This window comes from Panthera leo, chromosome B2 (assembly GCF_018350215.1).
Source record: "Panthera leo isolate Ple1 chromosome B2, P.leo_Ple1_pat1.1, whole genome shotgun sequence".
In the NCBI taxonomy this organism is placed as follows: Eukaryota; Metazoa; Chordata; class Mammalia; order Carnivora; family Felidae; genus Panthera; species Panthera leo.
Window position 1 is genome coordinate 116,914,783 of NC_056683.1, and position 25,535 is coordinate 116,940,317.

The 25,535-nt window shown below is 40.5% G+C and overlaps 2 protein-coding genes across 8 annotated transcripts in view; one reads left to right on the top strand and one right to left on the bottom strand.

The window, feature by feature from the left end:
• Positions 1-7,697, top strand: part of L3MBTL3 (L3MBTL histone methyl-lysine binding protein 3) — a 129,332-nt gene extending 121,635 nt beyond the window's left edge. For 5 of the 7 annotated variants that reach the window (XM_042939796.1, XM_042939800.1, XM_042939802.1 and 2 more), the window contains 3 exons: positions 402-574; positions 793-855; positions 5,910-7,697. In XM_042939796.1, the coding sequence (XP_042795730.1) occupies positions 402-574; positions 793-855; positions 5,910-6,053 (380 nt within the window). In that variant the 3' untranslated portion in view covers positions 6,054-7,697. The remainder of the gene's footprint in view (positions 1-401; positions 575-792; positions 856-5,909) is intronic. The other 2 variants (XM_042939801.1, XM_042939803.1) reach the window with 1 other exon arrangement.
• Positions 7,698-10,215: 2,518 nt separating this feature from the next.
• SAMD3 (sterile alpha motif domain containing 3) overlaps positions 10,216-25,535 on the bottom strand; it is a 56,205-nt gene continuing 40,885 nt past the window's right edge. The window contains exons 7-10 of the mRNA XM_042939804.1: positions 15,469-15,669; positions 11,755-11,926; positions 10,920-11,002; positions 10,216-10,692 (exon numbers count right to left, since the gene is read on the bottom strand). Coding sequence (XP_042795738.1) covers positions 10,408-10,692; positions 10,920-11,002; positions 11,755-11,926; positions 15,469-15,669 — 741 coding nt within the window. The 3' untranslated portion in view covers positions 10,216-10,407. The remainder of the gene's footprint in view (positions 10,693-10,919; positions 11,003-11,754; positions 11,927-15,468; positions 15,670-25,535) is intronic.

Below are 25,535 nucleotides of genomic sequence, written 5' to 3' on the forward strand. Positions count from 1 at the left end.
GGACTCGAGCATGTACAATTTGGTGGTTACTTTTAGGACATCCACAACTGAAAGGGACACAAAACCATTTCCTGAGGCTTGGATAGTTCTTTTCCTTGCCACTAAAGCTGGGAGGCAAGTATCTTTCATGAGGCATTAAAGAGGCAACATTGTTAACATGACACATCTTCCATAAAGCCTAATGTAGCAAACGTGTAAGTTGAATTTACAGGTTGTTTCTTACCGTGACCTACCTTCTGTAAGGACAAAGGAGAGTGTAATTGTTCACTGGCAATAATGTTGAAAGGAAGCATGCTTTAAGTAGGTGCCGCCCGCCAACTCACTATTTGGGGGAGACACCTGGCACTTGGGGCTGTCTTTGCGCCTTTTCAGAGCGTGAGTTCCGGTTTGTTTCAATCCAGCAGGTGCCCGGGAAGAACCTAGCCTACAACAAGCACAGCGCCGGTCGGCTGTCTTTCTGTCCTTTAAATCACCAATTCCATGTCTGCCCTTGCGCTGGGAGCAGCAGAGCAAACTTCTCCCCACCGTAGCTGGAATTCCTGCCAGTAAAGTTTCCAAATGGAGCACAGATGAGGTATATTTCATTTTCTTTGTCTGCCAGGAACTGGATATAGCAATTCTGGCTTCAGGACCAGATACAGTGAATGTGTGTGGGGCTTAGTCTCTCTTCCTGAAAGGGAAGAAATTGTGCTGAGAGAAGCAACTAACGCATGCAGGTTAAACATTTTGAACCTGTAGCACTTAGATTCGGGCTTCTGTTTTCAACTGGAATTGTTACCTTATTTTTGACAGGTGTCAGAATTCATACAGAGCTTACCTGGCTGTGAAGAACACGGAAAGGTATTTAAAGATGAAGTAAGTGTCCCACTGAAATGCAGTGAACGGTTAGATGTTTTGAATTGGGAGAGGAGGGAAGAGACCGCTGGTGTTGAAATTGACAGATTGGCGTGGCGTTGTCTAACAAGCAGCGTTTGTCATTTGTACACAGATGTCTTTCTGTGAGATCGGATGTAACAGAAGTGTTTGTACCATTTTATGATGCTCCACAGCAATAGCACCAGACCCGTTCCTAAAAAACAAACCACACACAAAAACCTTAATAGCATGCATTTTCTTATAGCACAGAAAGCAACCAAAGAGAGAGATAAGCAACATTTTATTTTTAATACAGTGAAATTAGTTCCCATTATTTTATTTTCAAACATTACTTTAACAACACCAAGATTAAATTCATTTAATGTTATACTAAATATTACTGTTACTGCTAAAACAACCCCTTAGATCTTATACCTATCTCAGTAATGTTTATAATAACTGATAGTCATTACCGTCTGCATTTGGGAGATTAGTTTATCCTCTGCCTGCCCAAAACATCAAGATAAGAGATGCTTAATAATGTTATGACCTATATTGAACATTAAAACAAAAAAGAAACTGGCTTTAACTACCGTGCATGTAATGCTATTTGAGTATAGCAGACTCTGTTCTCACTAGAGCCCTTTAAAAATAAGCCCCTAGCCTGTCAGCGCCTCCAAGCAGAGCAGTCTGTTTTCACTCTCATCTTGGCTACCAGAAGGTCGAAAGAAGACCCAAGTAATCTCAGAAGGTTTTTCTATAGTTACAAGTATATATGCCTTCTTTGCCTCTGTGTAGCCTCAGCTGCTAAGAATAGCATACTTTCAATTAAGAGCCTTGCAAGATGAGCCTGGATGGCTCAGCCAGTTAAGCATCCAACTTCGGCTCAGGTCATGATCTCATGGTCCGTGAGTTCGAGCCCCGTGTCGGGCTGTGTGCTGACAGCTCGGAACCTGGAGCCTGCTTCAGATTCTGTGTCTCCCTCTCTCTCTGCCCCTCCCCTGCTCATGCTCTGTCTCTGTCTCTCTCTCAAAAGTAAATAAACATTAAAAATTAAAAAAAAAAAAAAAGAGCCTGGCAAGAGTATCAAGACAGCTAAGGATCCAGGCATCGTCAGCATCATTATACTATTAGTATTGTTTTGCTTTAGACAGAAGCCTGCTAAAGTATACAAGGATCTGATTTTCAGCATCCTTTTTGTCTGATTTATGTTCTTGTTTCAAGAATGTTTCATCTTCTTTCTAGTTGGTCTTTAATTGATAGTTCAGATTTTGAGTTTCTTTCCTTAACTCCTAAATTCTAAGTTCTTCGTGGATCACACTCAGTTAATTTTCAGTCCCTGAACAGATTTAGACACCTGCAGGGAGCTGTTGTTCTTTCTGTGAGAAAAAAAAAAAAAAAAAAAAAAGTCATGTAGTTGTTACCTGAGATAATGATAAAACATTTTTTTAAATAAGTTTATAGTACATCTATATTAGAACTGTTTTTGGTTCTGTTGATATCTAGACAATCCATATGGATTTGCTCTGTTACTTAGTTTCAGTAAGATTCAAGTTCAAATATGTTCTTTCTTTGAATATGCTTTCATGGCATAGAAAAATGTATTCAAAGAAAGAACATATTTGAACTTGAACTTGAATCTTACTGAAACTAAATAACGGAGCAACAGTGTTCTCAAAGCCAGATCCTTTTTGTGAGGAGTGAGACAGTGATTGTTTGCATAGTCCTTCATTCCTTTATTTATTCATCCTATAAATTCCTGTGAAATTCATGTCTCACAAGGTCAGCAGGTGTTGGTTTTAAGGCCTAGAAGTAAACCATAAAACAAATCTAACTAAACCCTGGTAAGTCATCTCTAAGAGGCAAAGTACAGGTGTTAGGACGGGCTATGATTTGAACCATGCTTGACTTCACTTTCTCTTACACATTCTGCATCTAATCTGTTGAAAATCCTATTGGGCATATTTTGGAAACATCCAGGGATTCTGGCTGTGTGTCTGCCTTCCTCACTGCCACTATGCTCTGAGCCCCTATCCTCACTCACCTGGATTAACACTGTAACGTCCTAACCAGTCTCCCTGCTTCTAATTTTGCTCTTCTACAGTCTGTTCCCAGCCTACCCAGAATAATCCTGCTCAAAATAAGTCAAATCATGTCACTCTTCCATTCGTAGCCTTCCAGTAAGTAAAGCAGAATAAAAGCAAAAATCCTCACAAGGGCCTGCCGTGACCTCTAGAGAGGCGAGAACCTCCTGACCTCTGCTTGCTCCATCCTTGGCTTACCCCATTTGTTGCACACACTGACCTCCTTGCCATTCTTCGTATTGTCCGGGCACCTCCTGTGTCTGCCCTGCCTGGGATGCTGTTCCTCCAGACGTTCACATGCCGTGCTCCCTCTGCTCCGATGCCACCTTCTCAGTCATCCATCCTTGCGCCTGCTGCGCAGCCACCTCCCCACCCAGAGGTTTTCTTCATAGCACTGATCACCTTTCAGAATTTATTAGTCAGTTCGTTACTAATTAATTTGCTTACCTATCATACGTTTTGATTACAGTCTCTCTTCCACTACTAGACCATAAACTTCACAGGGAGTTTTGGTTTACTCATTTGCTTGGTTTTGCTTATATATCTGTTTTATTCTTTGCTGTATGCGCAGGCCCAAGAAGAGCGTCTGGAATGTAATAGGTGTTTAATAAGTGTGTGTTGAGTGAGCACATTCATACCTTTACCCTCTGAGAAAGACACGCAAACAGCATGTCACTGTGATTCGCAGAGTTAAAACATGGGGAGCAGAACCATGAGTGCTGGAAAGAGTAATGAAATGGAAGGCCAGAATCCTGAGTTCCAAACCCTCCTTCAGAGTTTTGGGCTGTTAGGGAGATACTTAATCTCTAATCTCTGGAGTTAGAGCAGTTTATATACATCACAAAGGCAAACAGAAGCAAACCCAGTGTTACACTGCGGTGATCACTGTGCTTAGAAAGTGCTTTCTCAAATTTAGTTTACTTCCTTCCAAATGAGGCTTGTCCATATGGTCACACATTGGAGCAGCCTGTGTGAAATATACTGGCTGGCACTCGCCTCAAGCTGACTTTTTCTTTCCAGTGTAACCTTAAAAATAATCTACCAAAACTTCACCTTCTCACCCCACTCCTAGCTTTCAGGTTCCAGCCTTGCCATTCTCTAAATGTTTCTTTTCATCAGTCATCTGTCATGTTAAACTCTTATATAATCTCAAGAGACTCAGTAGGGCCCGAGGTTATAATAAACAATTCCATCTTTGCAATGAGCTCCTTGGGAACCGGTGTGTTAGTTGACCTTTTCATTAATGACTTAGAAGACTTCGATCAAACCGTTTATGCTACTAAGGTCTGCCTTGGTTGAGTGAAGTGTTAATAGATCTGCCTCTCTGCTTGGCCTTGCTTGACCCGAGAACTGTCAGAGCACAAGCAAATGGGACCAGAGCAAATGCTCCCCAAGAAGCAACAGAACATTTCTCTTATCTGCCACTGAACTTGTCTTCATTCGGAAATTTACGTGGGAGTGCCTTTCCTTCTAGGGTATGACAGACACTAAGATGTTTCCTTGCTGAAAATTGGGAAACTTCTTCCAAACAATCATTGCTTGAAGTTGCGTACTGATTAAAAGGATTTAGAGGTTTGCTTTGTTATTAGAGGAAAGAGGAAAATCCTAAACAGCGGCTTAATTGTTTCAGCCTTTATTTAGTAAACTGTCTACAGAATTTAGAGTGGTATTAGTTTGCTGAGGCTGCCATAACAAAGAACCATAAACCAGCAGTTTAAACAAGAGAAATGTATTGTCTCCCAGTTCTGGAGGCTGGAGGTCTGAAGAAGGCAAGAAGGCAAGGTTGTCAGCAGGATAGCTTCCTTCTGAGGTCAGAGGAAAACCTCTGTTCCAGGCCGCCCTCCTTGACTTGGAGATGCTGTTACACCTTTTCCTCACAGTGTCTTCCCTCTATACGTGTCTGCCTCTGGCTCCAGATGTCCTCTTTTTTTTAAGGACTTCCATCATCTTGGATCACCCTACTCCAGTATGATCTCATCTTAACCGATTACACCTGCAGTGACCCTGTGTCCAAATAAGGTCACATTCTGAGCTTAGTAGGGCCCTGTTAGGACTTCAGCAGGTGAATTTGGGACAGACACAATCAACCCAAAACAGTACATTGCTGTCAAGGTTTGTGATGTACTCTGAGGCAGAGAGCAAAAGTGTGTTTTACTTTTCTTTCACTTGTGGTGTAAAACGGAAAAACCGAAAGAGAAATGAATGATTGTTTTTGAAGGTGGCAGAATGTCCCCAAACGTGAAAATTTTTACAAAAAAAAATTTTCTTTTGTTCTGTCCGCTAAACCAGAAGTTTAGTTCTGGTAGAAGCACAGAAGTTTAGTCTTGGAAGAGACCCAGGGGGAGGAAGGATGTTTCTTGTGGTCACCCAGTCTACAGCTCTCCACACCACGTTCATCACCTTCATTTCCTGTGTCTCCATCTACACTGTTGATTGCCCTTGTTAGTAACTCCTTTTTTTTCTGCATACAAAGAATGGTTATAGCCACTCTAAAAATGAATGTTATCACTGTTTTTTTTTTTTCCTTCCCTGGGGAAAGCTAATAAAAAAAAAAATGTTAGCACACAGCTGACATGTTTGCCTGAATTCCTTTGTTTATATCCACAAACATTTGTGTGCTTAACTCGCATTTAAAATCTACCATAATGGGAACTGGATCTAAGTCACCCCAGATTTATCCAAATTCTTATGGACTCATTGCCTAAGTCAGAGCAATCCCAGGAAAATACGGGCGCCTTCCATTTTCCTGTGGGCTGATTTTTCAGAGGACCGAGTTTTATGTTTACTCCCAGTCCACATTGCTTCCAGTTTGGTTATTGTAGATAAGAAAGGTTCATCAGCCAGGAAATGTTTGCACACATGAACTCTCGTCTGCTCCGCAGAGGACAGCTGGTAACTTAACTTTGGATATTTGCCACAACACTACATCTGATCGATTCATAATCTTTTTGTCTGCTCCTCCCCTTTTAGCAAATTGATGGAGAAGCCTTTCTGCTCATGACCCAAACAGACATTGTTAAAATTATGAGCATTAAGTTGGGACCTGCTCTCAAAATTTTCAATTCTATCCTGATGTTCAAAGCTGCAGAGAAGAACTCTCACAATGAACTTTGAAGATGGTGAATTTTGAATACCATCAGCTTTCTGCTTTAAAGCTCATGTTTTATTCAAAGCACAAGGACAGTTATAACTCCTAAGCGAGAAGTCTCCAAAACTCAAAAGAGCAACGCTATCAGATTATTTATATTCCTCAAGAGACAATATATATGAATCCTTATGAAAGTGCTTCAGCTTTTAACCAGGTACTGTCTAAGAGCACTCATCCTTTGGTTCTGTTCACTGAGCTAAATTTATCTTTGTAAATCTTTTTGAGGCTGGGGGAGGGGTGGGAGGGAAAGGGAACTTCATTAATTATTTATGGTAAAGGGGGGGTCAGGATAAGAACTTTTGGCATTTTGTAAACATTGTTGAGTCCTCTTTCATGTACACGGTTTCTTTTTCAGTACTTTCAGAAACCTTTTTATATAATCCAACTTCAACTTAAACCAAATTAGTCAAGACCTGGCCAAGTTTAGCCAGTGGGACTGTTACCTGTATTGTTAATTCTGTGCCATATTTTGAACTGCAACATTATGCTAAGTATAACTTTGCAAGTCATGATATTGCCTAACTGCTTGTCATAATCTGTTGGGGCTGAATAGATGTAAAAAATTACTTTTCTCTAAATCAGTGTTTTTACTTTTGCACGCATTATGAAATGTTAAATTACTTTTCACCAGCATCATTACTATAATTACCAAAAACGTGTATATAAATAATGGAATTGAAAAATAAAATATATAAATAAATTAGGTGATGTATTTGAATGGCATCCAGGCTTCTACATTGTGGTGCCCTGTGTATCTACAAGAGTCCAGTGGTATCCAAGGAATATGCAATTACATTGGGGGCGGGGTGGGGGGGGGCTTGTTTGTAAGGATCTTGAACTATTTATGAGATGATCTTAAGCTTCTCTCCGATTGTCCATGCCGTAACTGTAGTGCTTTTCGGGGCCGAAGGGCTCATTCTGTTGATGGAAACACTAATCCATAAAGAGCTCTGTCCCAGATCTTCTTCCTCCAGACCCAAAGGTTTTCTTAGAGTTGGCCGAAGAGAGAGTATGTGGATTTTAGTGAAAGGGCGGAGTGTGAGGGAGCAACAGCAGTCAGCACAAAGAGTGTAAATGCTCACAGATCCAGGAGGGGGTTTCCCAAAGCAGTTATTCAAGAACCTCCGTTTTGGAAAGATTCTCTGTAGAACGGTTCCCCTAAGTTCTGTAAATGTACAGATGCACTTTAAATGAAAGCCCTGGATTATCCATAAACTGCTAGCTGTAGTGTTTCTTTCGTGAGACTGCCTTTCCAACACAAAAGGTAAATTATTAGCCTTTGGAGACAATGTCTACTTCTAGGATTGGCCATTTATTCGAGGGCGAAGATAAAAGTCGGTAGTCAGTTCATAGCATGCTGTCTGAATTCTGGGGCAAGTTCCACCTCTCTCCTTCCTTGCTCTCATTTTTTCTGATGTGGGACTTCCTGGGACGTCCCCCGTTGGGAGTCTATTAGTGGTCCTTTGCATTTGTCAGCATTCAAAAGGCCATGGTATCTGCAGCCTCCCTTTTATTTCTTTGCATGAATTTGCTGAAATAAGTTTTTCGTTGTTGTTTTTTTTCTTTTTTGTTTTGTTCAGAATTTGTACATTCAAGTTGCACTTGTTATATCTGACACGAATGAAATAAAATCTTAATTGCAGATACTTTTTTTACACATGTATGATTTTTTTTTTTTTTTTTCGAAAGCTTGTCTGACACATGAGAGCAGGAACAGTGTCAAAGATTTGGGCATTACAAAGCTATGGGGGATGTATTTGCAGGATTCAAAGTTGTCAAGTTATGTCCCAGATGATGCAAAGAATGACAATAAATAAGTACCTAAGTAAATAAGTAAGTTGTTTGGTTAAGTAGGTTTCACACCTATTGGGGATTTTTTTCTTTCTCATTTAAAGCATGTTTTAACAAAGAGAATTTTAAGTGTTATTTAAAATATTCATTCTAAGCAGCAGGTTTTATATGTTAGAGGCAAGGCTTCTAAGCATCCTTAGGTGGAACAGTGTACCTCAAGTAGGGGAAACCTTTTCACCATTCCTTCCCTGGGATGTAGTCTAAGGTTTCACACAGGAAATAGGACCATGATGACAGGGAGGTCCCTGAAATGAGAGACACAGGCTTGGGCTAAAGCAAACAAAGGGATAGGGAATGTAGAAATTGATAGGGCCTTCCCATCTAAGACATTAAAAAATTTCACTGTGTAAACCAAATGAGACCTGTCTGCAGGTTGAAATATGACCACAGGCTGCCATTTTGCAACTTCTAGATTCAGTAGACCCAGGCTCCAAAGAAAATAGGGTTGTGTTAGTGAAGCAATATGAAAATTTACCAAGTGGCAAGGTCATGCTGGGCACTGGGGATAGATGTACCAATGAAACAGACAATAAAGCTTAATGTGGATTTGCCCTCATGGTCAGCTCATGTCTGTCACGTTTAGAGCCAGACCTCACTGCAGTGTTCCTGTGGCTCCACCCCCTACCTGTTTTCCCCAGCCTGTGGAGACAAAGAGAAGTTTTCATTGACCTTTAGCCACAGACACTGTGTGCTCCTAAGGAAAGGAATCTTTAAGAATTTGGTAAATTCATTTGGGAGAGGAAGAATAAGACAGCTTGTGAAACTAAAAAAGGTGGGGGGAGGTTTAGGGAAATAAAGTTCGTAAGGAACTAAAGGCACATTCCAGTGAAATGGAATAAGTGGAAGCCATGGAATAGGGATTAGTTTATGTGAAAATGACATCTATCAAATTGGTCCTCTGCCTGTCCAGTCTCATGGAAGCAGTTAGTCAACAGTCATTGTAAAGGGGAGCAGCTGATTGAAATTTCATCTTCTGTCTCACTGACTTAAGCATTTTAATAAATAGAACTTATAGAGAAAAAGATATTAGAATAAATATTTGCAGAATAAGTATTTCCAGAGATGTAGGTCATAAAAATATTTTTTGAATAATTCATACAAACCCCTTCTTAAGCTTTAAAAAAAATAATTTGATGAAGTAACCCCAGAAATGCTCATCACATTGCCAAGTATTAGCACACTTAGATCTCTTCAGTCTCTAAATCAATCTGTTCTGTCAAAACTGATAGGTTATGATGCTACTGTGGTGATGATATCAAGGAGCAGGCACCTTGAAACTATAGTGTTATCATTTTTCCTTATAAAGTACTTGAAAAGAGTACAGCAAAACCTAAGAAGTCAGACCTTGACTTAGGTCTTGCCAGACCTTAAAAGTACTTACTTATGCACCATCTTTAGGAACAGAACAAATGGAATTATAACATGGGACTCTGGGCTGGATGGATGAGGAACCAGCACCTGGACTTCTGAGACGGGCAGGAGAGCGAGTCTAGAAACTGGTGCCCAAGAGTTTCTGGCAGAGAAAGGCCAGGTCCATATTATAGACCCAGACAAACCTGAGCGGCAGCCAGGACAGACACCAACACCGGAGGTCAAAGCCAGAGAAAAGGAGAGACTTTGAGGAGACCAGAACAGGGCCATCACTACATGTCAAGAGAGGGGAGCGGTGGAAGGCTACACAGGTCACAGGTGATCAGGACCCGTGCCAGTGAGCTCAGCAAGCAGTAAGAAGAGCCCAGGAATGAAGCAGCCTTGGTTCTCAACAAACGTGGTCGAAGGAAACCAAAATGCCTGGAGCCAGGCAGGTCAGCAGGGGGAAAGAAGTGGGGAGTATGCGCCCACGGGCCACAAATGTACAGCTCCTGAGCATTAAGTCTTCCAAAGTTGGGCACGTTGAGCGAAGGGTAAGATGTCATACCCTAATCTGAAGGACTTGAGTGTATCTGAAACATAGGGCCTTTCAAAAACTAATGCCCCCTTGAAAGTGTAGCTTGGGTGGGGGGGCGCCTGGGTGGCTCAGTCGGTTGAGCGTCCAACTTCAGCTCGGGTCATGATCTCACAGTCTGTGAGTTCGAGCCCCGCGTCAGGCTCTGTGCTGACAGCTCAGAGCCTGGGCCCTGTTTCAGATTCTGTGTCTCCCTCTCTCTCTGACCCTCCCCCGTTCATGCTCTGTCTCTGTCTCAAGAATGAATAAACATTAAAAAAAATTAAAAAAAAAAAAAGTGTAGCTTGGGCTATGGAATTTGTTAGAACTCGAATCAAAAGAAACTGCTCTTAAATAGTATTTTATTACAGAATTTCACAAAGAATTTCAAGTGTCTAAGTGTATAGAAAGAAGGTACTGAGATTCATTTGCATCCTTTGACACAAGATAATACCTACCTCTACCATAACCCTAAGTCAAAACAATTTTTTGCAAAGTTTTAGGTTTCCCTAGAAATCAATTCTGATGCAATATTTGGCATCTCATTAGGTAAGTGGGTGTCGAAACGCTATTTCCTTTTCCTTTTCTTTCATAGAAGGAAAATGGGGACTGTGCATGTCAAAAATCAACGTCTCTAGGAAGTTGAGGGTTTGGGACAGTCCTCTTGGACACTCAACTCCAAATACATGGAAGGCAGCTATGAGAGCAGCCAAGGCTGTAACACAGTCATCCACCTTCGTGAGCTTCTCTTTTTCTAAATACAAAGAAAATTCACAGACATCAGTGTTGAAAGGGTTCTTGACTTCTAACACGGGTGTGGACACTTGCACCTGAAAAAAAATAGATAATGGAGTCACCACTCTGTGATATGGAAAATAGCTAAGTCATAAAGGTGCCTCAATTTAACCGTGGTGTTACAATAAATGAGCTTGTTGCTGTGCAGCATATTGGTAAATATGACAAAACCATACTTCAAAAGGGGCCACCACCCTGCATTCAAATAAATGATCACATGAAAACATGAACTGTCAAACCCAATCATTGACATACTACATACCTTCTCATTCACGATGACAAAAAGACTGGGATCGTCCCCAAAAACATCTGGTAGGAGCAAACATGTGGCTGTCATCTTCATATCTGCCAAAGTAAACATGCTTAAAGTCCAAGTAAAAATAAGCTTTTACCAATTATAAGCAAAGCCAGTCTTAAAATGTGGACTTTTTTTTTAATCATTTGCTTCTACAGAGAACAAACCAGTCTTCTTGGACCAGTGTTTCACAACCATTTAACCAACATCCTTTTCGAATAAACATCTATGTCTCATGTCCTGCTCTCCAGATCATGGCCAGGAGAAGATCAGAGTCCTGTACTCTCTGTCCATCACCCAGGAAGATTTTAGCATGCTTTATTTACCTTGTGATTGTATTATGAAATTAACAGGTTACTAGTTCCCTAAATAGGATTTTACCAAATCAAGTGTACTTTTTTTTTTAAATATTTTTTAATGTTTATTCATTTTTGAGAGAGAGAGAGAGAGAGACAGAGAGAGAGAGACAGAGCATGAGTGGGGGAGGGGCAGAGAGAGAGGGAGACACAGAATCCAAAGCAGACTCCAGGCTCTGAGCTGTCAGCACAGAGTCCGATGCAGGGCTTGAACTCATGGACCGCGAGATCATGACCTGAGCTGAAGTCAGATGCTAAACTGACTGAGCTACCCAGGCACCCCTCAAGTGTACTTTTAATTCTGTACCTAGGCTCCTCCTATTTGAGAAGTTCTTTTTTCTATCCTGTGTGTTGTTTCACTGAATTACTTATTTCCAAAACAGAGCTTCTCTATCCTGAATTAAACAGGTAACTGACTAGATTGCCCCACCCCCAGGTTTACTAACGTTTTAACATGTCTTCATCTGTGTGCTGTTTCAGTTTTTCTTGCAATGCAATATTGATTGGATTGTGCACCACTGAAAAAGAAGTCAGTATATTTTCCGAATAGGATTCCAAAATGTGCCTTGTTTTCTTATAAATATCTGTTCTTGTAAGAAGCTGGAATTCTCTGAACATCTAGAAAAAAGAAGAAAAAGACCACAAGAAAAGCTAATGTACCTACTATAAGGAAGTAAATAACTCCTTAGGATTATATTGAACTTTGAGTGCTAGTTTAAAATCTATACAAGATATATGAGTAGCTTTAGTGGAGAAATAAAGACATAATGACAGGAGGAAAAAAGAAGGCAAGGCTGAAGTAAATAGGAAAAGATAAATAATGGATGTGGCAAATTTCTATGCCCATAGAATTAAAACTTTGCATGCAGGCTCAACTAAATCAGGGCTCCAACTTCTGTATGCATATTTTGGCTCTTTGATCAGCTAAGATTCTAGGGTCTTCTTTCTTTAGGCAGTATCCAACAAGAGGCAAAATAAGAAAATTGTTAGATTTTAGGAAGCAAACCTTCAAAAAATACCTAACCATAGCATTCTAAAGGGAAAGGGAAGAGCTTTAGAAACAAGAGTAAGTGGTGAAAAGTAAGTGTAGGAGATCTGACTACAAAGTGACAGCAAAACCAGTTTACCTATATGGAAACCCCTTCACTCAACATCACCTTTTCCTGCCACTGCCTAAGTACTCTCCCTCTGAGAATTCTACCACCACTGCCACCTCCCTGCTTTTTTTTTTTTTTGACAGAGTGGCATTATAAGACCATTTATCATCACTCACACTAGTAGGAATTAATTTAATCATCACTCTCCCTAAAACTCTGTAAAGAATAGTTACATACTACCCACAGGGTCTCCTCATTTCTTGAACATTTTGGTAGATCATCAGTTGCCCAAAAATTTGGTCCAGAAGGAGTTATCAGAAAACTGGGATGCCCATTAGGCTCTGTTACCAGCCAACCCTCAGTGGACCACTAAGCTGGGATGGTGGGGAACATGGTAAGACCAGCGAATTTCATATCATGGCATGGAGCATCTCAGCAGAGAAACGGGATATAAATCAAAAAAGAACCAAATTGAAATTCAGAACTGAAAATAACATTTACTGAAATGCAAACATTGCTGGATAGGGAAATGCATACTGGAAAATGCAAAGAAAAGGTTCATGAACTTGAAGACTGATCAATAGAAATAAGTGAATACATTGAGGGTAATAGGTGTCAGGTTTCTCACTGTTGAAGAGAGAATGTATGGAAAGAGGGTAGGTTAGAATAAGCCCTGTGGTTTGGGTTGGAATTGAAGGTATAAATGTGAACTCATGGTGTTTAATACTTATGTATAGATACATAAGCAGATGCAGATGTGTGTACGTGTGTGTGCACACGCACACATTTTTGCAAAAGTATATATCCTCGCTTTGTTCAGTGAGAAATTTTAGAGCCATAATACTTCTATAGCAATGATCAGACCAAGGGCTGAAATCTTAGTGTCTAACTAGCATCCCACTTTCTCTTGAAAGACAGTGTTTTCACAGGAGGAGATTGATGAGTGCAGGTGGTGATGAAGGGTCCATGTAAACTCCTTGGTCCAGTGTCCTACACTGGCCACTTCTCTTCGGCCATACCTGTGCCATAAGCTCCCTAAGCTCATAGCACTACACAATGGTAGTATCAGTAGCAACAAGTGGTGGGAATAGTTTGGAGCAGGAGCAGCCGTCCGGCTATAGGGATTGTTCATTAACTGGGTATTTGTAAGTAAGGTTAAGTTTGCTTTTATTTTAGGAAGCACGACAAGGGTTTTACAAATTTTGTAAATCCCAGCTGGCCACACAAGGCTTAGTTTGGGAGGTACTCCCTGAAGAAAGCTAAAATGTTCAACTCTTTTTTTTTTTTTTTAATATTTATTTTTGAGCGAGAGAGACAGAGTGCGAGCAGGGGAGGGGCAGAGAGAGAGAGAGGGAGACGTAGAATCTGAAGCAGTCTCCAGGCTCTGAGCTGTCAGCGCACAGCCCTACACGGGGCTCGAACCCATGAACCATGAGATCATGACCTAAGCCGACGTCGGATGCTTAACCGACTGAGCCCCCCAGGTGCCCCCCGTTCAACTCTTTTGTGTGAAAAAATAGTCAACTTTATTCATTAAGTAGTACAGCCATTACAAAAACCATATCCCAATCCATATTTTGGATATAAAGGGTGAAATGCCTGAAGGGTTGGGAGAAAAAGAGACTTAAGACAAAGCATGAGAGCCCGTCTCAGGTCTAAAATCCACTGTCCACTCCCCGCTCAGACTCACTCTCATCTATCGTTCTTTGAAAAGATGCTGAACCATAGCTTAGGTATTTTAATCATAAACCTGTGCAGGCTGCACTCCAGTGAAGACCCGTAAGGCTGCAACTCCAGCGTCCACAGCAGCCTTACCAACTGCTACGGACTGAATGTTTATCCCCCACCCCACAAATTCTTATGTTAAACCTAATGCTCAGTGTGATGGTATTAAGAGGTGAGGCCTTTGAGAAGGGCCTGGTTAGTAGGATGCAGCCTTCATGAATGGGATTCCCACCCTTACAAAAGAGACCCCAGAGAGCCAGATTGCCCCTTCAGCCACGTGAAGTTAGAGAAGCTAGAGAATGCCATTCATGAACCAGAAAGCAGGGTCACATCAGACACCAAATCTACCAGTGCCTTCATCTTGGATTACCCCACCTGCAGGACAATGGGGAGTAAATTTCTGCTGTTCATAAGCCATCTAGTCTATGGTGTTTTGTTATAGCAACCCAAACAGACCGAGACACCAATCATCCACTAATTCACACAGCATTCCAAAAAATCAACTGTTCATTTGTATTGCATGGAGACTGTTCTGCTAGGCACTTGGAGAACTTATACGAAGATGTTTAAAATACGCTGCTTACATTTAAGAAGTTTATAGGCTCTCAGTTGGAAATGGTTTTGATTTAAAACAATATGCAGGTTGTCAATGTGGCATACTCTTCTAATAGCCAAAGCCTCCTGGCTATTACTGTTAAATAATACTGGCTAAAATCTTGGGTGAATCTTTCATTATGTACTACAGATAAAATTACACTAAAATTGTAATGGGACCCTTTAATGGCCACCTTAGGTAAACTAAATGGAAGGTTATTGGAGTTACCTATTAAGCTTTATGTATTTTAAAACCACTTTATGAAATGATTGGGAATCATAAAGGAAATAGATATTGGGCAAAGCTGCATATTAACAGTTCCTTAGTAAACTTTCTTGATTGTCTAACTGCATGCAAAGGGTGTTATATGTAAGTGATGAATCTCTAAATTTTATTCCTGAAACCATTAAAAAATAAAATACATTAAGATTTTTTTTTAAAAATACATAAATAAATGCAAAGGGAAAATGTTTCACACTGTCAAAATAGCCCTAAGTAGTGGTCTCCCAGCCTCCACAATACGTGTAATGACAGAGAGATCTTTGAAGCTGAAAGCAGGCAGTGCATGTTCCAGAAATTCTTACCTAGTTGTAATGGTCCTAGTTGTAGCCCGTGGAGCCTTACACACCCTACCAAGATTCACACCCACCATCTTGCTACATAGTTCTGTTACACTCCAAAAGAAAAGAGAAAAATCAATTTGGACATTAAAATCAGAAGGTGTTATAAGCAAATAAAGATACCTGATAAGGGCACTTTAAGAAAGGAAACATTTTAAGAATGTCCTTCAGAGGTGTTCTGCTGCTAATCAACTTTCTTCTTATTTCCAAAGTCCGGCTCATTCTCTTATCGATTTCTCCCCAGTCCTTTTCTGTCTTCATATATTCTTGCTGGAACCAGTTAATATGTTCATCTGCCTCAGAATCTAAACAAACAGTTTCTTCCTGCAAAATATTTTCAAAATATCAATATGCTCCATTTTTCAAGTGGCAGTTTAACACTTCAGAATTATAGGCTGTTATTGCACACTCTTAATGCACTCCTAAGGTGAGTGTTACCACTTGTGGTTACATGTGGCCTTGAATGTGGTTAACAAGTGGACAGTCTTTAACAAATCAGATAGTCCATTACTTACGGGACTATAATCTGTTCTCTTGACAGATCTAAGAGTTAACTTCATTTTCTACATAGTCTTTTCGTGGAAATCTAGATTATCCAGAAGGTTCACACTTAACAGGAATTTTTTTTTTATTTCTACTCATATAAATTTCAGAAGACAAAATATTAAAAGAAAAATAGATTTTTAAATTAAGGTTTTGTTGTTGCTGTTGTTTATATTTTTTTGTTTTTAAATGCCTTTTTATAGCTGCACCATCATGCCATAAAATCCAAATTCAAAATAATAACAGGGGGTATTTTGTGATGCTAAATCATCAAACTATCAATTATATTTACTATAAATTTGAGTATATTGGGTGGGGTGGGGTGGCTAAGAAGTACCCCACATATCCTTATTAAAAGTCTAAGACAGTTTGAGGAGCCAAAAAGTGTTTCTAGAAAAATTTGTTGAAGTGACAGTTGGCTGAACTGCATTTGAATTCACAAGTTGATAAACTGTCTAGCTGACCAGAATGTGAGCAGATGTCACCTGTAAAAACGAAAACAACAAAAAAATCACCTAAAATGTATCTACATAAAGGCTCTTCCAAGAACATTAGGAAATCTTTAGGTAGACCCACTTTCTATGAACACAGGATGATTCGCAAGATAAACCATGTGAATAAACCTCTAGATAAGTATAATTTACCAAAAAGAAATTCCTATACTGTTACATAAATTTAACTGGAAAACAGAAGTCTTTCCACAAAGAATTTGCCAAGACCTGAAGGTTTTATAGACAAATTCTGCTAAACTTTCAAAACAGAGTGTTCCAAATTTATGCAATTTTTTTTTCAGGAATTTGGGGGGAAACAAAAGGAATTCTATGAAGGATTCCAACCCATTCTATGAATCCCCAAACCTGAATAAAATCACTATAAGAGGAAAACTGTAAGTCAGTTTCGTTCATGAACAAAATTATGAATATTGGGAACAGGAAACAACTAACTTCAGTTTATTTCCAGAAGTACAATGGTCTGACATTACTAAGGGGACTATGTAAACTAAAAGGAGGTATGATTGACTTATCCGTTACATTTCACATACTTTTCATAGTGAAATCTGAATTTTAGGACCACTGTGATAGAAAGATTTGGACCAAAAAGAAATAGGTTTTGAGAAATGTGACCTATAGACAGTGCTATAATTAACTTGGATTATATAAATATGTGTAAATATCATATACTGCATTAACCCATTAAGGTTTTTTAAATGACCACTTTTCAAACAATGCAGAAAAATGTCTGTATAAAATTCAACACCCCTTTAAAATTAAAGAAAAAAAACCTTTCATCAAAATAAGAGATATTTTTTAAATGTATAAAGTTATCTACCAAAAACCTCACATTTTTTTTTATTTTTACAACATTTTTTTAAATTTTTTTTATTTTTTTTAACATTTATTTATTTTTGAGACAGAGAGAGACAGAGCATGAACAAGGGAGGGGCAGAGAGAGAGGGAGACACAGAATCGGAAGCAGGCTCCAGGCTCCGAGCCATCAGCCCAGAGCCCGACGCAGGGCTCGAACCCACAGACCGTGAGACGGTGACCTGAGCTGAAGTCGGACGTTCAACCAACTGAGCCACCCAGGCACCCCGGGCTCACATTTTTAATGATGAAATGTTAAAAGAATTTTCCTAAAAATCAGAAAGTAGATAAAGATGCTCTACTCTGCTCTTTATCAGCCTTTTACTAGAGATCCTAGCCAGAATAGTACGATAAGAAAGAGAAACAAAAGGCGTAGAAATTGGAAAGATAGAAACAAAATTGTCGTCATTCATAGATGATGCGATTTGACCATTTTAGAGAAAACTCAGAATGATGTACATATAACTATTAGCATTGATAATATTCGAGCCCCTCGTTGAGCTCTGCTCTGACACTGGGGAATCTTCTTGGGATTCTCTCTCCCTCTCTATCCGCCGTCCCCAACTTGTGTTCATTCTCTTTTCTCTCGATCTCTTTCTCTCTCTCTCAAAATAAATAAGCGTTTAAAAAAAGAATAGCCAAATAAATTGTATTTTGCTATCATAGTAGATTTTTAGGCCAATAAAAAAGAATGAACTATACAAGTAAACTGTACTTGGATGACTCCCAGAGACAATAATATATTGGGTGAGAGACAAGTTGTGGATGATATACTGTTTCCGTATCATTGTGTAAACTGCAAAAAGAAGCAAAACTAAATAACATAAGATACCTTACATATGTGGTATCATATGCAAAACATAGATTTCAAAAACAGGCGAATGATAACATTCAAAGTACAGGGCAGTGGGGTTAGAAAAGTGGGTGACGGGAGAGGAGAGAGAGGCAGATACGAAGGTGTATAGACAGTGTCCAATTTTAAAGCAGAACCTTGGCCTCGTGGTGTTTATTTTCTGTCATAAATTATACATAATGCTGTGCATATTCTTCTTTAAGTCTCAAATGCCTATGATGACAAGTTTTTAAATAGAAAGAATCCTCCTTTTTAAAAAGCACAGGAAAAAATTTTAACTCTATAAACAGCTTTCTTTTTATTCAAATGTTCTATAATTGCTAATATCGACATTAAAGAAAATTTTTTTTACATTTATTTTTGAGAGACAGAGAGAGACAGAACACAAGTCAGAGGGGCAGAGAGAGAAGGAGACACAGAATCCGAAGCAGGCTCTGGGCTCTGAGCTGTTAGCACAGAGTCCGACATGGGGCTCAAAGTCACGAACCACGAGATCATGACCTGAGCCAAAGTCGGACGCTCAACCAACTGAGCCACCCAGGCGCCCCTGCTAATATCGAGATTTACAGACAAGTATACACATAATGTCCTGCGTTCCCCTAACACCCACACCCGATCCATGAAATGTTACAGAAAGTAGAGTTTCTAGAAAGCTCCTACCTGATTGGGCTAACATAATGTTGGGAGGGCATATCCTAGACTGGAGTACCTTATTCAAAGGAAGAGCTGGCTGTATCGGAATTTAAAATTTCACCTTTTAATGATGATGTATTGTTTGAGCCAGAAGGAACCTAGAAATCATCTGCCCCGTGCTTCTCACTTCACTGATGAGCAAACTGGGGCTAACTTCACAGCAAACTGGGGCTATCAAAGGGGAAGTGACTTTCTCAAGCACGTGGATGGCCAGGTGCCAGGGGTCCCGTCTTAGTGTAGCCCCTACATCTCTGAAAAGACGGATGGCCTTGTACTGACAGGCTGGTTTCCTTGGCAGTCCACATTGGCAAGAGGGAACCAGTGAATGAGAAAAGTCTGGATCGTCCAGAACAGCAGCCGAGGAATTGGCTGCTAGGTGTCTGTCTCGGCAGGCAGAGATAGTGGGGGGGCGGGGGGACGTGCTCAGGAAGTAACAGAAAGTCACGAAGCAGGGAACGGATCGCACCTGGCCAAGCAATACATTGAAGGGAAGCGTACGGTCGTGTGTTGGACTTGTGACTTCAGCAGAATCAGAGTAAATTAACCAGAACATGAGTTGGCTCCAAACAAATTGGATAATGAACTTGTGCCATGCCTCCTTTGCCACACCAGTCCCGGCAACTCCACTCCAATACCAGCCACCATCACCTACAGCCCTACAGCTCCTAGGGAGTTGGGAAGAATAGCAAAGAGCTCATTTACCTAAGCTGACACCTGGAACGGAAATAAGGACAGGATTTCTTTTCTTCTCTCTTAGTGTTTTATTTATTTTGAGAGAGAGAGTGCAAGCAAGGGAGAGGCAGAGATAGAGGGAGGCAGAGGATCCGAAGTGGGCTCTGTGCTGACAGCAATCAGCCCACGTGGTGCTCGAACTCAGGAAACATGCAATTGTGACCTGAGCCAAAGTCGGAAGCTCAACCGACTGAGCCACCCAAGGTGCCCCAAGGACAGTATTTCTAAGTTAGCTATGGACGGAAACTTGAGACTGCTTTTGAAGTAGTAAGACACAGTGGTTCAAGATGTAATTTTAACTCTTTCCGCCCAGAGATGCATAAAAACTCACTTCGACTTTTACTAAACATAATTTTGTTCTGCATCCTGCAATCTGAGTAGGTTTACAAAGAAAGTATCTCGTTATATAAACTTAATAATTCTTGTAAGTACATCATTAAAAAATCTACTTTAGGGGTGCCTGGGTGGCTCAGCCGGTTAAGCGTCCAACTTTGGCTCAGGTCATGATCTCCCCTGTCCCGGGTTTGAGCCCCGCGTCCAGCTCTGTGCTGACAGTTCAGAGCCTGGAGCCTGCTTCAGATTGTGTCTCCCCCACCTCTCTCTCTACCCCTCCCCTATTTGCACTCTGTCTGTCTCTCAAAAATAAATAAACATTAAAAGAGATTTTTTTAAAAATCGACTTAAAGGCACTATGTAAAGGTGCTATACCTAAGATTTGGGGCTGTAGCTCTGAACATCATTAGCAAATAGGTGGTCATGTTCCCCGGTAGCTATGGTGTTCCCTATAGAGTGTCATCTCACCTTCCAATTCCTGTAACGGTGTGCTTGCCTGAGTGTTCCAGTCTGGTGGCCCCAAGAGGCTACTGAGCACTTGAAATGTGGCTAGTCCACACTGAAATGTATGCTTTGAACACTGACTTTCAAAGACTTCGTCTACAAAAATAAGTAAACATCTCATTAACAAGTTTTCACAATGATTACATGTTGAAATGATAAATCTGTGGATACATTGCGTTACATAAAATATACTAGTATAACAATTCCATCCGCTTCTTTTTACTTTTTTTTTTTTTTTTTTTTTTGACGTGGCTACTAGAAAATTTTACATTACATATGTGGTCCCTACGGTATTTCTGCTGGACAGTGCTATGGCTAGATGTTAGGGTTTTCTTCATATCAAATTCCACTCATCCCTGTTTTCAGTTCCATTGTCAACAAATTGGCTTTGGAAATGATGCTTCTCTAGGTAACTTGAACAGTCTCTTTGCTTGGCATTCAGTCGTGTGGCTCAGTCAACCAGCAGAGAAATGGCAGCAACTTTGCCCCCTACTTCCAATTGCACAGCTGACTTGTAAAACTTCACATTATTAGTGCATTTGCCACCTGCTGATGGCAGTAATTGCATTATATACAGAATGCAATTAACTGTCAACATTTTTCTTCGACTTTGGCTGTTTTGCTCAGTTTTGCACCATGAGAGAAACATCTGTGCAAAAGCCTATAAAAATGATTAGTATTTGTTCAATAAATCATTATGCGTCAGGTGCAGTAAGAAGCAAACAGTAAATGCCATAAAAGAAACACAAAGAAACCTAACTAGATATTCTTAGCATTTGGCTGTCAGTAGTTTCTGCATAACTTTCGATTCCAGTTCACTTCTAAGCCAAGGAAAGCTAACACACAAAAAGACTTCACCACTTTGAAAGCTATGAAGTACATGTATACCCAATAAGGGGGAAAAGAAAAGGTCTTAAGATAGAAATGAATTATAAGTATAGTGTTAGTAATTGAACACCCGAAAGTTTGTTGATTGATTTACTTGGCAAATGTTTGGAGGACTTTAGGATATAAGGACACCCTACAAGATTTATTAAAACCCCGCGTCACTGTCCTGCACATCACGCAGTTTTTCTTAAAAAGGAACAAGTTGGGGCGCCTGAGTGGCTCAGTTGATTAAGCGTCCAACTCTTGGTTTCGGCTCCAGTCATGATCTCAGGGTTTGTGAGATTGAATCCTGCATCAGGCTCTATGCTCACAGCACGGATCCTGCTTGGGATTCTCTCTCTTCCTCTCTCTCTGCCCCTCCCCCGCCCTTTCTCTCCCCCCCCCCCCACATACACATGCACACACAATAAACATTAAATAAACATTAAAAAAATAAAAAGCAAACTATAGAAGAAGATGGCGGCATAGGAGGACGCTGGGCTCACCTCATCCTGTTGATCCCTTAGATTCCACCCACATCTGCCTAAATAACCCAGAAAACCACCGGAAGACTAGCAGAACGGACTCTCCGGAGGCAAGTGCAGATGAGAGGCTCATGGAAGAGGGTAGGAAGGGCAGAGAGGCGGTGCACGCTACACGGACTGACGGGAGGGGGGCGGGGGTGGGGGGGGTGGAAGGGCAGCCCACTGGGCAAGACAGAGCCCCCGAGTCAGGCTTGCAAAAGCGGAGGGGCCAGACTCCGTGAGTTCTGACAGCCAGCAGGACTTAACATCTGGAATGTTAAAAGTCAACAGCTCTGCTCGGAGAGCAGAAGGGCTAGAGGACAACGGGAGGGAGAGTTGTTGAGCCCCGGAGGACAGAGCTCAGCTCAGCGGGGGAACAAAGGCGCTGGCAAGTACCATTTCCCTCTCCCATCCCCCAGCCGAAATTCCAAAGGGAATCAGTTCCCATCACCGAACTTGCTTGCACTGCACAAACGCCCAACGCTGTGCTTCTGTGGATCCATCCCTCTGACAGGTCTGCCTCCCTCCCAGTGCTGCAGTGCCCCTCCTGCAGGGGACCACCATCGGCAAAGCTAGCTAAGCCTGCCCCTCCTGCCTCTGTGCACCTTGCGATCCACCCCATCTAATACACCAGATCCCATTGAAGTAGCACCACAAGCCTGGCAGTCTGCAAGTAGCCCAGACAGGGGCCACACCACTCCACAGTGAGTCCTGCCCCTGGGAGAGGGGAAGATAAAGTACACACCAGTCTGACTGTGGCCCCAACGGTGGGCTGGGGGCAGACGTCGGGTCTGACTGTGGCCCCGCCCACCAACACAAGTTTCTCTGGACAGCACAGGGGAAGGGCCCTGCAGTTTGGAGCTACCACAGGAACTATTAAAAATGATGAAACGGAAGAATTCTCCTTAAAAGAAACTCAGGAAGTGGCGACAGATAACGAATTGATCAAAACCGATTTAAGCAATATAATGGAACAAGAATTTAGAATAATAGTCATAAAATTCATCGCTGGGCTTGAAAAAAGTATACAGGACAGCAGAGAATCTATTGCTACAGAGATCAACGGACTAAGAAATAGTCATGAGGAGCTAAAAAACGCTATAAATGAGGTGCAAAATAAAATGGAGGCGACCACAGCTCGGATTGAAGAGGCAGAGGAGGGAATAGGGGAATTAGAAATGAAATTATGGAAAAAGAAGAAGCTGAGAAAAAGAGATTAAAAAAAATCCAGGAGTATGAGGGGAGAATTAGAGAACTAAGTGATGCAATGAAACGGAACAATATCCATATAATTAGGACTTCCAGAAGAGTAAGAGAGAGAGGAAAGGGCTGAAGGTGTACTTGAACAAATCATAGCTGAGAACTTCCCTGATCTGGGGAAAGAAAAGGCATTTAAATCCAAGAAGCACAGAGAACTCCCTTCAGATATAACTTGAATCGGTCTTCTGCACGACATATCGTAGTGAAACTGGCAAAATACAAGGATAAAGAGAAAATTCTGAAAGCAGCTAGGGATAAACACACTCAAACATATAAAGGGAGACCAATAAGACTAGTGACAGATCTATCTACTGAAACTTGGCAGGCCAGAAAGGAATGGCGGGAAATCTTCAATGTGATGAACAGAAAAAAAAAAAAAAATGCAGCCTTTATCCTTTATCCAGCAAGTCTGTCATTCAGAATAGAAGGAGAGATAAAGATTTTCCCAAACAAACAAAAACTGAAGGAATTCATCACCACTAAACCTGCCCTACATGAGATCCTAAGGGGGACTCTGTGAGTGAAATGATGCAAGGACTACAAAGTACCAGAGACATCACTACAAGCATTAAAGCTACAGACATCACCATGACTCTAAACCCCTTTCAATAATAACACTGAATGTAAATGGACTAAATGCTCCAACCAAAAGACATAGGGTATCTGAATGGATAAAAAAAATAAGACCCATCTATTTGCTGTCTACAAGAGACTCATTTTAGACCTGAGGACACCTTCAGATTGAAAGTGAGGGGATGAAGAACTATCTATCATGCTACTGGAAGTCAAAAGAAAGCTGGAGTAGCCATACTTATATCAGACAAACCAGACTTTAAATTAAAGGCTGTAACAAGAGATGAAGAAGGGCATTATATAGTAATTACAGGTTCCATCCATCAGGAAGAGCTAACAATTATAAATGTCTATGTGCCAAATACGGGAGCCCCCAATATATAAAACAATTAATCACAAACATTAGCAACCTTATTGATAAGAATGTGGTAATTGCAGACTTCAATACTCCACTTACAACAATGGATAGATCATCTAGACACAAGATCAATAAAGAAACAAGGGCCCTGAATGATACATTGGATCAGATGGACTTGACATATTTAGAACTCTGCATCCCAAAGCAACAGAATATACTTTCTTCTCGAGTGCACATGGAACATTCTCCAAGATAGATCATATACTGGGTCACAAAACAGCCCTTCATAAGTTTACAAGAATTGAGATCATACCATGCATACTTTCAGGCCACAATGCTATGAAGCTTGAAATCGACCACAGGAAAAAGCCTGGAAAACCTCTAAAGCATAGAGGTGAAAGAACACCCTACAAAAGAATGAATGGGTCAACCAGGCAATTAGAGAAGAAATTAAAAAATATATAGAAACAAATGAAAATGGAAATACAACAATCCAATCACTTTGGGAGGCAGTGAAGGCAGTCCTGAGAGGAAAATACATTGCAATCCAGGCCTATCTCAAGAAACAAGAAAAATCCCAAATACAAAATCTAACAGCACAGCTAAAGGAAATAGAAGCAGAACAGCAAAGACACCCTAAATCCAGCAGAAGAAGAGAAATAATAAAGATCAGAGCAGAAATAAACAATATAGAATCTAAAAAAAACTGTAGAGCAGATCAAGGAAACCAAGAGTTGGTTTTTTGAAAAAATAAAATTGATAAACCTCTAGCCAGGCTTCTCAAAAAGAAAAGGGAGATAACCCAAATAGATAAAATCATGAATGAAAATGGAACTATTACAACCAATCCCTTAGAAATACAAGCAATTATCAGGGAATACTATGAAAAATTATATGCCAACAAACTGGACAACCTGGAAGAAATGGTCAAGTTCCTAAGCACCCACACACTTCCAAAATTCAAACAGGAAGAAATAGAAAGCTTGAACAGACCCATAACTGGTGAAGAAATTGAATCAGTTATCAAAAATCTCCCAACAAATAAGAGTCCAGGACCAGATGGCTTCCCAGGGGAATTCTACCAGACATTTAAAGCAGAGATAATACCTATCCTTCTCAAGCTATTCCAAAAAATAGAAAGGGAAGGAAAACTTCCAGAATCATTCTATGAAGCCAGCATTACTTTGATTCCTAAACCAGACAGAGACCCAGCAAAAAAAGAGAACTACAGGCCAATATCCCTGATGAATAAGGATGCAAAAATTCTCAATAAGATACTAGCAAATCAAATTCAACAGCATATAAAAAAAATTATACACCATGATCAAGTGGGATTCATTCCTGGGCTGCAGGGCTGGTTCAGCATTCACAAATCAATCAATGTGATACATCACATTAATAAAAGAAAAGATAAGAACCATATGATCCTGTCAATCGATGCAGAAAAAGCATTTGACAAAATTCAGCATACTTTCTTAATAAAAACCCTCAAGAAAGTTGGGATAGAAGGAACATACTTAAACATCATAAAAGCCATTTATGAAAAGCCCACAGCTAATATCATCCTCAATGGGGAAAAACTGAGA